The sequence below is a fragment of the Desmodus rotundus genome, chromosome 1 (genome assembly GCF_022682495.2).
Source record: "Desmodus rotundus isolate HL8 chromosome 1, HLdesRot8A.1, whole genome shotgun sequence".
NCBI lineage: Eukaryota > Metazoa > Chordata > Mammalia > Chiroptera > Phyllostomidae > Desmodus > Desmodus rotundus.
The window spans coordinates 164,431,615-164,445,365 of NC_071387.1; the positions used below are offsets into that span (position 1 = coordinate 164,431,615).

General features: G+C 44.0%; 1 protein-coding gene across 10 annotated transcripts in view; it reads right to left on the reverse strand.

Moving 5' to 3' along the window:
- The window catches only part of PDE8B (phosphodiesterase 8B), a 300,637-nt gene that overhangs the window by 117,583 nt on the left and 169,303 nt on the right, over positions 1 to 13,751 (reverse strand). For 4 of the 10 annotated variants that reach the window (XM_045197875.2, XM_045197873.3, XM_045197872.3 and 1 more), the window contains one exon: positions 1,375 to 1,434. The exons of 1 other annotated variant lie outside the window; for it this stretch is intronic. In XM_045197875.2, the coding sequence (XP_045053810.1) occupies positions 1,375 to 1,401 (27 nt within the window). In that variant the 5' untranslated portion in view covers positions 1,402 to 1,434. Of the gene's footprint in view, positions 1 to 1,374; positions 1,435 to 3,814; positions 3,834 to 13,751 lie in introns of those variants that run through there. 5 more of the 10 variants (XM_045197874.2, XM_053912380.2, XM_045197876.3 and 2 more) reach the window with 3 other exon arrangements.

Consider the following 13,751-nt stretch of genomic DNA (forward strand, 5'->3'; position numbering starts at 1 on the left):
GATATGGGTATACACATATACCTTTATGAATATTTGAAATACTTTATAAATTGATGAATTACATTTTTAAAAGAATGAGACTTCCTTATCATGAGCATGCACGGCCAGTAAGCACAGGGTAAAAATGAAAGTAAGTTAAACAGATCTAAAAAACTATACTAATTAATCCCAAGAAATATTCTGGAGGTTTCTTTGGGAATAAATACTGTTAATAGATCTTTTGTCACTGCCTTTATTCAAAATGGACTGCAGAGTATGTGTCCAGAATGATTACAGGAATTTTCCACTCATTTGTATTTTGCACAGATAGTTGTGGCTTATGTTTATTTTAGTAATTTCTTTCTTTCTCTCTGCTCTTAAGTTTGTTTTCATCAAATTTTCCCAAGCTTAACTCTCTTCCTTTTGTTTTCTTTTTCCTTTCCCAAGATTTGCATTTCCTTTTCCAAGCAACGGTAAAACATTATTTTCTTTTCCATTTGCTCATAAATCAAACAGTACATTTCCTTGGTTGGTTTTCACTTTCATCTACAAGTTGGCTGATTTGTTTACATCTCTGCTGCATCTTCACTTGTCCCAGGTGCAGGACAAGCTCCAGGCACTAACAAGCTCCAGTTTTCACGAGGAGGAGGTTCACTGATTGGGGCCTGCCACGATGCTGTATATGCGAAGGAGATTTAACAATTATCCAGGAGGGTCAAGCCCCTTCCATACATGTTTCTCTGAAGGGGCCATGGGGAGCTGGAGGGAGGACACACTTCCTGTTCCCTCTGTGTTAGAGAGCCTAGAAGGCTGCTTGGCTTAAGCCACACAGGACAAGAAAGAGGAGCCCTTTGTCATTTTCTCTTCCCAGCCAACAACAGCAGTCCTCATTTACTGGCCGTCTTCTGCAGCCCGGCAGCCTCTAGGCACTCGATGCCATTCCATTTAACTCATAATCCCCTATGGGAAAAGCATTATCATTTCCGCTTGCACACAGGGCACTGGGTAGAGAAGTGGAGCAATATATGCAAGGTCGCACAGCTGGCTAAAGGTAGAGCCAAGGTTCACACCCAGCTGTGGCTCATGGCCAAGCCCTACCCTCTACCACACACGCTTCTGCCCTTTCCGGTTGCAGCAGGGTCTGGAACAGACCAGTCTTTTGGTAGAAGAGTTGTTCTCCCTCACAATCCATCATGCAATTATATTTATACAATTTGATTCCTCAAGTATGACATTAATAAAAGCAAGCAAGACATATGCACACACTATGTATTATGTACAGGCACGTATGGAGAGGCAAGGGTGGCTATCTGCCCACCCAGAAGGGCCTCTCCGATACTGCTCATATAACATGTGCTCTGGAAGCGCAGCCCTCACTGAGCAACGGAGGCATACCTGGATAGGATCCTGCGTCAGTCTCATGGGCCCAATGCGCACCTCCGCAGGAGAGACCTGCTGAATAAAGGACAGCACATAAGATGTTTGGAGTCTGAAACTGTAAGAATTGACTAATTCTTCCTCACACAGGATATTACACATGCCACTTTGCAGACACTAAATAAGAGGATCCAGAGTATTGATCTGGAGAGTTTACAAAACCATGTACAAACAATCCTGATTTTATAAAACACGTAGCATTTATATGCACTGAAAGTGTCTAGGAGGTTATATCCCCCAAATGCTAACTTATGGGATTTCAGGTTGTTTTTCACTTTAAGTTCATGGATTTTACAATGAGCATGTCCTGTTTTATGCAAGAGAGCAACTCAACTAAATAACGACTTACGGAGCACATACCATGTGCTGGGACCCATGTTAGCTGTTATTCAGAAATTTCAAGACACTAAAAACTTCTCTCAAATGTGGAAGATACAGCATTTCTATGGCTTAAGAGGTGTTCCTATATTTAGATCTTATTTTTCTTATCTTCATGTTTTAGTATGAGGAATACACAGCGTACTCTTACCCACGTTTACCAAGAATGAATTATTCATTTCCATTGTATCTCCTCACATAAACACCACACCACGACCACCAGAGCTAAATTGTGCCCCGCGACACCAAGACAGAGCTAAGATGCTCCCTGGCCAACACCTTCCAACGGCCTTTGGCTGAGAGCACACAGCCAACGTGTGCATTTTTAATCACTGTACTTGGACGTCTAAAAATGACTTTTCTTTCAATAATTGGATTGAAGGTCTTGGCCTCACCTCCACGGATCCAGTTTTCTTTTTCTCTAAGAGGCTGCAGTCATTTTGCCACAACTTGGAAGGTTATTCTGCATTCAACACACAGACGGACACCTTCAGCAATTCACAGGACCACAGACACCGCAACGGCCCCAGGGCCAGAAGAGGCTTAATCAGTTACAACACAAACAGGAAAACCAGCACTTTCTTTACACTTGGAAGACTAAAAATTTTACCTTTCTCCTTTCTTTCCCTTTCCCCATGCTTACTCCTGATGGTGTGAATTTTCTCCAACACATCACCACAAGTTGCTGGCATTCTTTTCATTATTTTCCTCTGTAAGGTTGATTAAGTCCCACTGCACCCCAGCATCACCTGTGAAGAAATGATACTGGGGGCTTTGGCCTCTCACCAAACCAGCCAGCAGAAAACTCAGAGAGCCCTCTGATGCCATTAATCTGAGGCTCTAGGCCTCTGTGAGGGGTTCACAGGAGGGCCGAGCAGTGCTCTCCTGCTTTGCTCAGTAAGGTGGCCTTCTGACGACAGTGGGTCCTTCCAGCAGGCCTGGTACAATTGAAACCCACTGTGGGCCTTGAGTCCCTAAACCTTCGGACCAGAGACAAGTTCCTTCAATGTTTCCCTGCCACCCTCAGGTAAAAGTGACAGGCTCAAGTTGAGTACCTCACTCTCAGGCTTCTTTTCTCTAAGCAAAGCAATGTCCTGCAGGGTGTTCGTGCTGATGCCAGCACCGGTGTGCCTGTGCGGCCCGGGAGTCATCCCACTGGGAGAGGATTGTCGCCAGGCCTCCCGCGTCACTGCAACTCTGGCCCCCACCCAGCTCTGCCCTAAATGCAGTTTGTATTGTCAGAAAGAGACACTCTCCTTCAAAAGCAGTGCAACTGCCAGAATTTTATTAAACTAAAAAATTAATGATTAATAAGTGAAACAAATTTGATGCAATAAGGTAGATCTGATCGATAATCTGAGGTATCTTTTTAATTTCCCTGTGCCCTCTCTTGGGTTCACTGCATCCCCAACACAGAAGCCCCTCCAACAAGACCACCTGTTAGTGGCTTCTCTAGCAAAACTGGCTCCCACAGGAATCATCCAGGGCAAGAAAATAAACAAAATAAGAAATCAGTAAGAGCTTAAAAGGAATAAAGGAAGAAGTAACTCACTTTGGAAGGCTGCGACTGGGACAAAGACCCCTGCTAGAAGGGCCCAGGCTGTCTGAAAAATAACCCTAACTGACGCCTAACCAAGGCAGTCCTGTGTACGTTGTAGGACACCAACATGAGCACGGATAGTTACACGGGCCACCTTAAACTCTGCCAGCAGGACACCTCATGATGCCGTGAAGCCCCTCAAAGCCCCCTTCTGTCCCAAGCATTGTGCTAGGCATTTTCACACGAGTGATCTTAGTGGGAAACAGGCAATGGCCACTGAGGGACAACATGGAATCTGAAAGGCAACACTCAGTCTAGAAGATTGTTTTCCCGCTAGAAGACAGGAAGGACCCACTTTCTCCACAGCCACCAGAGCTCCCTGCCTGGCAGAGACCAGGAGAGGAATCGCAAGGCTGGTGGACCCTCACTAAAACCCCTGCCCCTCCCCCTCTGCGGTCTCCTCCCAGCCCCACCTCACACCTCCACTGCCAGCTGGGGGCCTCCATTTATACCAGCTCCTCTGGTTCTGACCCACATTCTGCTTCTTGTCACTTGGCTTGCCTCTTCCTTCTTAGTCTGCGCTCCCAGTCCTCTGACCTTGGCTTCTGTGTCCAAGGAAGGACAATTATCCCTGAAGCCCTGGAACCTCTCCTTACTGGCTCTGAGGGCTGGCGCAAGGCAATGACCAGCAAAGGAAATTCTGTAGCAGGTATATTCACAGACGGCAGTTGGCAGAGGTCTGTTTCGGACACAGGAGTCTGATTGCCTGCATTTCACCAATTTGTAAGAGCCAATTATGAACAGAAACAGGAGACCATTTACTGATGTCTGTGTAGCCAAGCCAAGAAGAGTCGCTACTTCAAAGAGTGAACTTTGAGCAACTGCAGATGCACAGATCCACAATTAGTATATTAGCTCTGATTCCAGGAAGTGACCGGGTAGGCTGAGAACACAGAAGCAAGAAGGGGGTAGGGCACAGGTAATACAATTCCAGATCCTAGAGGAGAGGGGGATGGGACGACAGTGTGAAAAGAGACAAGCTTCCTAGACACTCTGACTACACAGCTTTTCCCAGCAGCTGAATGAGGAAGGACTGCTGGCCGACAGCACACTGCTAACTGTCCAACAGTCAGAGTGTGCCAAATACTTGTGTGTACATGGTAACACACACACATACGTGTATGCATGCAGCAGGGCCACCAATTCACATCTGGGCTCCTTAGGGGGAGAAAAGAGTCCTGTTTTGTAGCATTTGCTAATTCTATGGTGTAAATACTTTCACCTTAGCAGATCTGGAGCTGGCAATATAGGTCCGTGAGTGTGCAATAAGGAATATAGCTTTTCATGCAGAGAGGGTCTATGAGTGGCAAACTTCTTCAGTCTTTGCTGATCTGCAGCTGTCTGTCACTTGCTTTCATTTGATAATTTGGCAAGATACAGAACTCTGGTTGATACACATTTTCCCTTAGAAGCTGAGAGAAAGAAGATAATAGCTCTGGGTTTTGGAAGTGGGAGGATTAAGGAAGGCTTTGGGCAGACAAGTAGGTCACGAAGACTAGGAAGATACAGAGACTGGGCTGGGAGAGGAAATGTCAGGCTCAAGGAACAACGTGAGCAAAGGCAGGGAGGGAAGGGTGCACAGGCGCACAGGCACACCGGGGAGGAAACCAGATTTGGAGGAGCTGGATTAAAGAGCATGAGAGTGAAGGCTGGGAGGGCTGGGGTCAGTTCCTTGGAGGAGATCCGAAGGAACTCCCTTTTTATTCTGTAGCTCCAACCACAGTGCCAGGTTTTGAGCAGAGAACTAACAGGATTAATGACTAGGGGGAAATCAAACACTTGGTTTGCCTACTTTCTGAGTAGACAATAACAGATTTAGCAAAAAACAAAACAAAGACACTGCTGTGTGTGGGAACTACAGCAGTGAAAGCAAGTTGGGAAAATATATCTCAGTGATGAAGAAAAAGATTACCTAAACCCCACAGAGCTTGGCCTCATTTCAATGGAGAAGGAATTGCAAGATGAAAACCGGCTGGTGTGGGGGAGACGGCTGAAAGAGACAAACCCCCGGAGGAGTCAGGTGTGCCGTTCGGGTTGGCTACCTCACCTGTCACTGCCCCGCATTCTCGGGTGGTGATTCCCACAGCCCTTAGTACTTCCCGCTTCGGGAATTTTGTTACGTGACTTGGACTGGAGTTTAGGGCTTCCCTCCAACAAGGAAGAAGTGAGATTTCAGAAAGAAAAGTAGTAACCTGGTAAGCCCTTCCTACCCATCTGCGCACACAAGTTACTCATACACCCCCACTCCCTAAAGGCTGCTTGAGCCCAGCTGCGCCCCCGCAGAACCAGCGCCTGTCCTCTGCTCGCCTCCTGCACTTCATAGCGATGACTTTATTACCCGTTTAAGTATCTTTCTCCTTGGCAAGACTGTAAGTTTCTTGAGGACACAGACTCTTTTTCGTAATTTTATCCCCAGCATCTAGAAGATGCAAAAAAAAAAAACCCACTGGTGCTCAACAAATAAATGGAATTGAATTAAACTGCCTAAGAGGACACAGATTTACGCAACAGAGGCATGGCTGAGCCTTCGTTTCTCCTGGCACCCAGGGCACTGGCCTCCTGTCATGCTCCAAAACTTACAGAATTCGGACTGCACGGCCCACCTTTCTGTTATGGGGTTCTGGACTGCATTCTGGTTTTGCAAAACAGATGATCCAGTACGGCAATCCCGGCTCATGTCCTGTAGTCAGTCTGTCCCACTGCTAACAGGGCGGCCACCAGGACCAAGAGGGGAAGGGAGGGCATGAACGTGTGTTTTGAGGGGGTGGTTGGAGGGAGTTGCCCCATAATTTCCACCTTCCAACAACAAGCCGAAGCCAGGGTCTCCCCCACTTCAAAGACTTCTCCTTTGGAACCCCTCCCCCGCCACCTGCAGTACTGAACGTTCACACACAGGTGTACATATGGAGCTCAGGCAAACCCAGCTGCATGAGAGGGGCATTCCGCCATAAAGTTCATTTTTCACTCACAGACAGGGCCAGCTGTGGGCTCAGGAATAGGCCTTTTAATGCCCTTAATCAACTCTGCTTGCTGCCTTCTTAGCTCCGAATTTAAAATGATATTTAATTATCTTGGGATGTGCCCTGTCCACCCTTCATTCCCAAGCCAAATTTCTTTCTTTAATCCTCTGAGCTCTGGGTGAGCAAAGGCTGTATTTGACTTTTGCCTTTTTAATGGGCCCATGACTGCCCTCTGGCTTCCCATCCAATGGGCCTTAGCACCAACCACAAGGCTGGACATCTCTGGCTCATCCTGGTCTCCGCTTCCCAGGCCCCCTGCCCTCAGCACACCCAGATGCTTCCTCCATCTCTTGTCAGCCACAGCCCCACCCCGGTGGTTGGCTCTGCCCTCACACATGCCTCAGGCCCTCACCTGCTCTGATTCTGGCCCCTCTCTAGCACCTCCAGGCAGCTCGATGCCCTGCCTGACCTTTCTGTGCCCGGCAGGTGATCCTGAACCTTCCTGCTTCTGATTCTCTGAACCAGAAGTCCTACATATCTGGGGGACTTCTAAAATGTCAATGTCAGGGCCCTATTTCAAACCAAGAGAATCAGAATCTGTAAGGATGGGGCCCAGGCACCAGCATTTTTCCATCTCCTCAGGCTTAGCCAAGGTTGAGAACCACCGGTTGATTCTTTGGAGTAGATATGTCTTAATATCAGACTCTGTTACATATTCGTTTATTCAGCAAATATCAACAGAGCAACTAACCTGGTGGAAGGCACCCAAACCCACTCAGACTCAGCTATCATACCTGAGCCCAGACACCACGGGACTTTTTCCAGATACTCCCTCCCAAAACACAAGATTATCACTTAGGCAAGCAGAAGATGTATTCCCCCCACACAGTATCCCTGAGTTAGAATCAAAATAAATAAAATATTTCTGTATAGTCTTCTGGGTTATGTGCTCACCCCCCACCACACACGGAAGATTGCTCACAGGCAGGAGACACAGTGGGAGACGCAGCGCCAAACTGTGTGTTTTATGCTCTGCTCTTTAAACCATCACAGTAATTTGGCAGCATGATTGTTTTGTCACATAAATACAAACATACAAATATCTACTCATCAAAATACAAACATAAAAGATCAACTTGATTTTAGAGTTTAAAACTCCTATTCAACAAAAACAATCTCAAAAGGATAAAACTCTTAAAAAAAGAAAAGAAAAAAGAGAGGTGTCAGCCCAAGAAATGCTACCTAAAATACAGGAAACCAACAAGTGTTAGTACCCAGAACATACAACAAAACCTTCAAAAAGTCAATAAAAAGACAACCAAGGTGAAAGTTGGGCAAAAATTAAAAAAATAATTTCACAGAAGAGGAAATACAAGTATGAAGAAATGCTCCTCCTTTAGTTATCAGGAAAACAAAAATTTTGTAAACTTTAAACAGCTAATACATTAATAAAATTAATAAAGTTGAAATAGCTAATATATCAATTACATTAAATAGCTAATTTTAAATAGCTAATATAGTAATTATATTAAAATTTAAAAATTTTTGAATTGCTACTACATAAATGAGATACCATGTCATGTCCAGCCATTTTTTAAAAACTGACAGAATGGCAGAATTAGGAAGTCAAACAGTATGCAGCATGGGCAAGAAGGCGGACCCACAGGAATGCGTACATTGCTGCTGGGCATGTGACTTGGTTCAGCCAATGAACAAACATTTTGGAAATTCCTACTAAAGATGAAGAAGGACGTATCACTCAATCAGCATCCCATGTGAGGACTTCTCTGGGGTGTGTATATGAGGAGGCATTCACATGAACATTTGGAGCAGATTTATAAGCAAAATTTGGTAATAGTCTAATCCACAGTTCATTAACATCTATCACCAGAAAGGTTAATATATTGAGGAGTAGCCATACAATGCAATATTATACAATAAAAACAGATCAACTAGAGCTACCCATTCAAAATAGGTGAATCTTACAAACATCAAATACCAAAGTTTAAAATATATATATGCCTTAGAATACTACTCAGAAGAAGTTTTAAAACATAAAGAAAAACATAGTTTAGGAATATATTACAACAGTACAAAGAAATGCTTATAAACCCCCAATCGAGGCAAGTGGTTCTGCTGTTGGAGAGGAGGATGCCGTCAGGGAAGGAAACACCCGGGGCTTCCAGTCTTGCTCCTGATCTACTGTTTTAAGCAGTGAGCAGTGAGTACATAGGTCTTACTGAGTTATACTCTCTAGTTTGTTGAGTACCGTAAACAATGCAAATACATATAAAACATATTTCATTTTATTGAAAAAAGCCTATTTTCTATGTTTGGGTTAACATTAATTGAGCAATAGTTACTACATAAATATTCTACATATATTGGGTTGGCCAAATAATATTACAATGGCTCTAATAGTCTTGTCTTTAAAGTCATTCGAAACAATTTTGTTATTATATTGTAACAGCTGTCATATCAGTGTATATTTTTAAAAACTTATCAAAATTGGTGAATTTTTGTGCATCCATTTTAATATGGAAGATGAAAGAAAAACTCAACATTTTGGGCATATTATGCTTTATTATTTCAAGAAAGGCAAAAATGCAATTGAAACATGAAAAAAGATTTGAGCAGTGTATGGAGAAGGTACTGTGACTGATCAAATGTGTCAAAAGTGGTTTGCGAAGTTTCTTGTACTATTGACATTTTGGCCAAATAATGCTCTGCTGTGGGACTGTCTTAGGCATTGAAGATGTTTAGCAGCACCCCTGGCCTCTACCCACTAGAAGCCAATAGCAGGAGATAGACGACATACTCAAAATATCCAAATCAATAACGTTATTGGTGAAAATGAAAAATGTGTCTTTTATTTTAAGAAAAAAAATGTAACAGACTTTTTGGCCAACCCAGTACCATTTTCTCTAACAAAGTCTTTATTTGGTAAAATAAGATGCTGCATTTAAACTTCCTCAGAAGATAGATTGTTGCCCCTGAAACTTGATAAAATGAAATCCTAGAAAACTGGGCTGGGACTCAGGAGACTTTGCTCAAGATAAGTAACCATTCTGTACCTGAGAAAGGCAAGAGAAGGTTGGAGAATCCGCCCCACACGTAATCTCCTGTAACCCCACTTCCTCACAGCTACAGAGGCTGGAACTTCTGAAAGGTTGAGTAACTCACCTGAGAGGCAGCAGGAGTTGAGATTTAAGCCTAGACCTCCTCACTTGGAAGGCCATACTCTTATTTCCATATTCACTTGTATCTCAATTTGTTCCAGAAAGGTCTTAAGATGGTGTACAAAGAGACTTTAAGTAAAAGTTTTAGCATGACTTGTGAATAAGAAGTGAAAGAGCTGGCTGAGAAATAACAAGCACGGGGAAGATGAAGGAAGCAAGGGCAGAGGTGAACATGCACCTCCGTGGCAGCAAATGCAGTCAGCTCCCGGGAAAGGGGGCGAGGCTGCTCTCCACCACCTTGAGCACCAGACGGGCTTCCCAGCACTGTGTCTCACAGTCCCCTACCCATACCCTCCCCTCCATCCCCCAGTCACTGTTGGTGACAGGGCTGTTCTTCCTTAAGAAATACAGGGTCCCGCAGAAGTAACACCTGCTTGAGTGTGGTTGGTAGGGTAGTAATATGGGTGTAATAATTTATAGTTTTACTTTGAACATTTCACCTGAAATGTCATGTGGCGTGTGTGAGTGTGATAGTGTTATGTTACAGGCTGACAATTTTGTAATAAAAAGGGGGCGCTATTTTTGCTGGACCCTGTACTATTACTACACTCAGTGAGCATCACTGGGCAAGTGGGGGAGAGGATGACACGTCCTACTGCGCCCGGAAAGCAACGCGTGGGGAAGGAGAGGCCATCCTCTGTTTGGCACTCCAGTGACAATTAAAAGTCAACACAGAAGACATCCAGGTGTCATCAGCTTCAATCCCAGAAAATGGGGCCAGCATAGTCTGCTGGAGAAGCCATCCCTTCCCCACAAGTCAGATGAAAGAAAACTGTTTAAACAGTAGTCATTTCATCTACAGGCATGAGAAAAGAGCTCATCTTAATTCCTAGTATGCATTAAAATGGAAAGAGAAAAAATAGTCTAGAATACAACCTATGATTGGCAAGTACCCAAAGGAGGCTGGCACAAGGAAGCCTTAAAGAGCATTCTCTTTATAGGAAAAACAAAACAAAATCCTATCTGCATCTCAATATTGTGATTATTTCTAAAGGCTTTACATCACATGAAATGCAAGAATAAAGGCATGACGTTTTCATAAACAACAATTCAGCCACAGTGTCACTGGGCCCAGAGTGTGTAAACACACCACCATTCCCAGATTCCAAAGGTCAAATCCAGAGTCTGACTTAGACAGCAGGGGAATTTAAAGGCAACCACAAAACGTGACATCCCTCAACTAACTTCCTTCCTGTTATTAGGGGTTTACTGATAATAGAAACTGCTGGACTTCAAGCATTTAAAATTACATTGTACAACAGAGGACAAGCAAGAACAGTTGATTTTTGATTACTTAGGAGGCAAATATCCAGACTGCGGGAAAACCTAAGCATTTTGGATGCTCCTCCATCCTGCTCTATGCCTTCTCCTTCACATCAAATGAAGATGGGAGAAAATGGGGAAGGATAATAGTCAAATCAGTCAATTCTGCTACATGGTCGGCAAGCAGTTCTGGTAAATAGATTTCTTGGGCAGGGAGACAGAAACCATCTACTAAAAATGAGTTTGAGATTTCCTGTGGATTTCAATTATCCATGCTGCCTCTGCCCTCGATTTTATCATTGATAAGCTAGAGCTGCCTTAGAGAACCAATAGCTAAATGTCTTCCCTGCTTGGCTCCAGGAAAATCCCACGCTTGGTCCGTGGTGACCCTGAAGCAGCTCTGGCCTTTCAGCCACATCTAGTACTGCACCAAAAATTCAGCCATGCCAGCTTTCCTGACTCAAGTGTGTCAGGGCCACACACCCGGGTGAACTGCAACTATCAGTCTCTGAGTCCACAGATCACGTGGACCTCAGGGCTTAGGAATCAGGCTCCAGAATGATTCCCATTTAAAACTAATACCACTTTGCCCTGGCCAGCATGGCTCAGTTGAATGACGTGCTGCAAAGTGAAAGGTAGCCAATTTGATTCCTGGTCAGGGCATGTGCCTATGGTGTGTGTTCCGTCCCCACTTGGGGTGCATACAAAAGGCAACCAACTGATGTTTCTCTTCCTCTCTTTCTCCCTCCCTTCCCCTTTCTCTAAAACAAATAAATAAACAAATAAATATAAATAAAAAGTAATCACATTTCAACAAATCTCACAAGTAACTCAGGAGAAAGAAACTGGAAAATGCAAACACCTTCCTTTTGAAGAGAATTTTACGTACTGAGTAAAGACAATTATTTAAAAACCATTATTCCTAAAAGGTACAGTCCACATGCTAAGAATGTAAAACCTAAGTGAAGCACTATACAACTAAAACATCAACATTTACAGATGCCTGGCATACACAGCACTGCCCCTGAGACCAGTGGGGCTCACCCCGGAGGGTGTCCCCAGGGGCCTGTGAGCCTTCCTCCTTGCCCAACAAAGGCACCCATGGCCAGCAAGTTGCCGCTGTGCCCTGGCCTTCTGGCTCCACCGTGGCTTACCTCAAAAGCCAATGTGATAACTCCCTCAATCTAATTTCTTCTTTTTAACAATTACTGTTTGTTAATATTTAGGGAAGAGAATATGGGAGCACCAGGAGGGTGGGAGCGGCTTCTTTAAGGGCATGGGTCTCAGCTGCAGAAGGGCTCCTGTCACAGCACCGTCCTCCCTCCTCTGTTTTCCCAGAAACCCAGAGAGTGAGGAAGGTGTACAGAATAATGTGTCCACTGCAGGAGGGAAAGAAGAAAATAAAGAAAACTCCCAAGCACAGCAAAAGATTAACTGAGTCCCAAAAGTCCATTGTTTTCTTAAACCAAAGTATATTTCCTTAAGAAAGTGGTTCAAACTCACAACCTATCCGGGATCCTCTCACATCTTCCTCTTCTCCTCACCAGAGAATTGGCTGAATTGCATCCCCCTCCCACAGAGGAATGGGAAGTGAGAACTCTTTTATTCTTGCTCTAAACACGGGGGTGTCCAACCTTTTGGTGTGTCTGGGCCACGCTAGAAGAAGAGGAGTTGTCTTGGACCACATATTAAATACACAAACACTAGTGAAAACTGATGAGAAAAGACAAGGTTTTAAGTAAATTTACGATTTTGTGTTGGGCCACATTCGTACCCATTGTGGGCCGCCTGCGGCCTGTGAGCAGCAGGTTTACTCCCGTAGCAAAGCTTGCCCACTTGTTCATTCTGATAAGCCTCAGGCTCTCCCCTTTCTGTACTTAAGGCATTAAAATACCTCCATCAGACAGCACGGCATTCTGCAATTAATTCAATAATGGTGGTAAGTAATCACCCAGAAGCACCTGCAGAGTGCTGTGGGAACTCAGGCAAGATGCATTTTGCAGCATCTGGGAATTCAGGCATGCTTCTAGGAAATTCCACCAGAGATGTGAAGATGGAATTTTTATAAAATTCAATATTCATTCTAAAAATTTCTTCATTGACAGCCTCCCCAACATCCATTCCCTCCTTCTCTCTCCCAGAGGTCACTTACTCCTGTTTGGGGACCTATGTGGTTCTGAAGGAAACATGTGAATTTATGTGAATGTGGCTGAGCTTTTCATTTCCTTGGCTACAGTGATTGGTTAGGGGCAGTAGAATGACTTAGGCTGTTTCAAAGTTTTATCTCAGGGTTTTGCTAGCAATCCTGAAAAAAATGCTTCTCTCTCCCTCTCTCTCTCTTTCCTTCCCACCCTCCCTCCCTCTCTCTTTCTTTTTGTCTTCATTCTTACTGGTTATCAAAAGAAACATATGGCCATATTTGTCTTCTCATAACATTGTGACACTGTGCGAGAATGAACACAACACCATGGAAAGTAGAGTGGAGAAATGGAAAGAAATCAAATCCTTTGCAATATCACCAAACTGCCAGATTAAGTCTTGGCCAATGCCATGCCATTTGTACCTCTGGATTTTTCAGTTATGTGGGCCACTAAATTACCTTTACTGGTTAAGTAATAAAATCACAAGCCTCAGTAAGCTTTTCTGTGTTCAACATTAAAATGATCCCAGTGGAAACTAATGACTTCCTCTTGTTTTTTTGTTTGTTTCTGTTCTGCTTGTACATTTGTTTTTTAGACTCAATCATTGATGATATGTATTTATTGCCATTTTATTGTTCACATTTTTTATCCTTTTTTCCTCTTCCTCTCCTCTTCCTCCTTCTTCTTCAAGAAGACCCTTTAACACTTCAGGCAATACTGGTTAGGTGATGATGAACTCCTTCAGTTTTTTCTT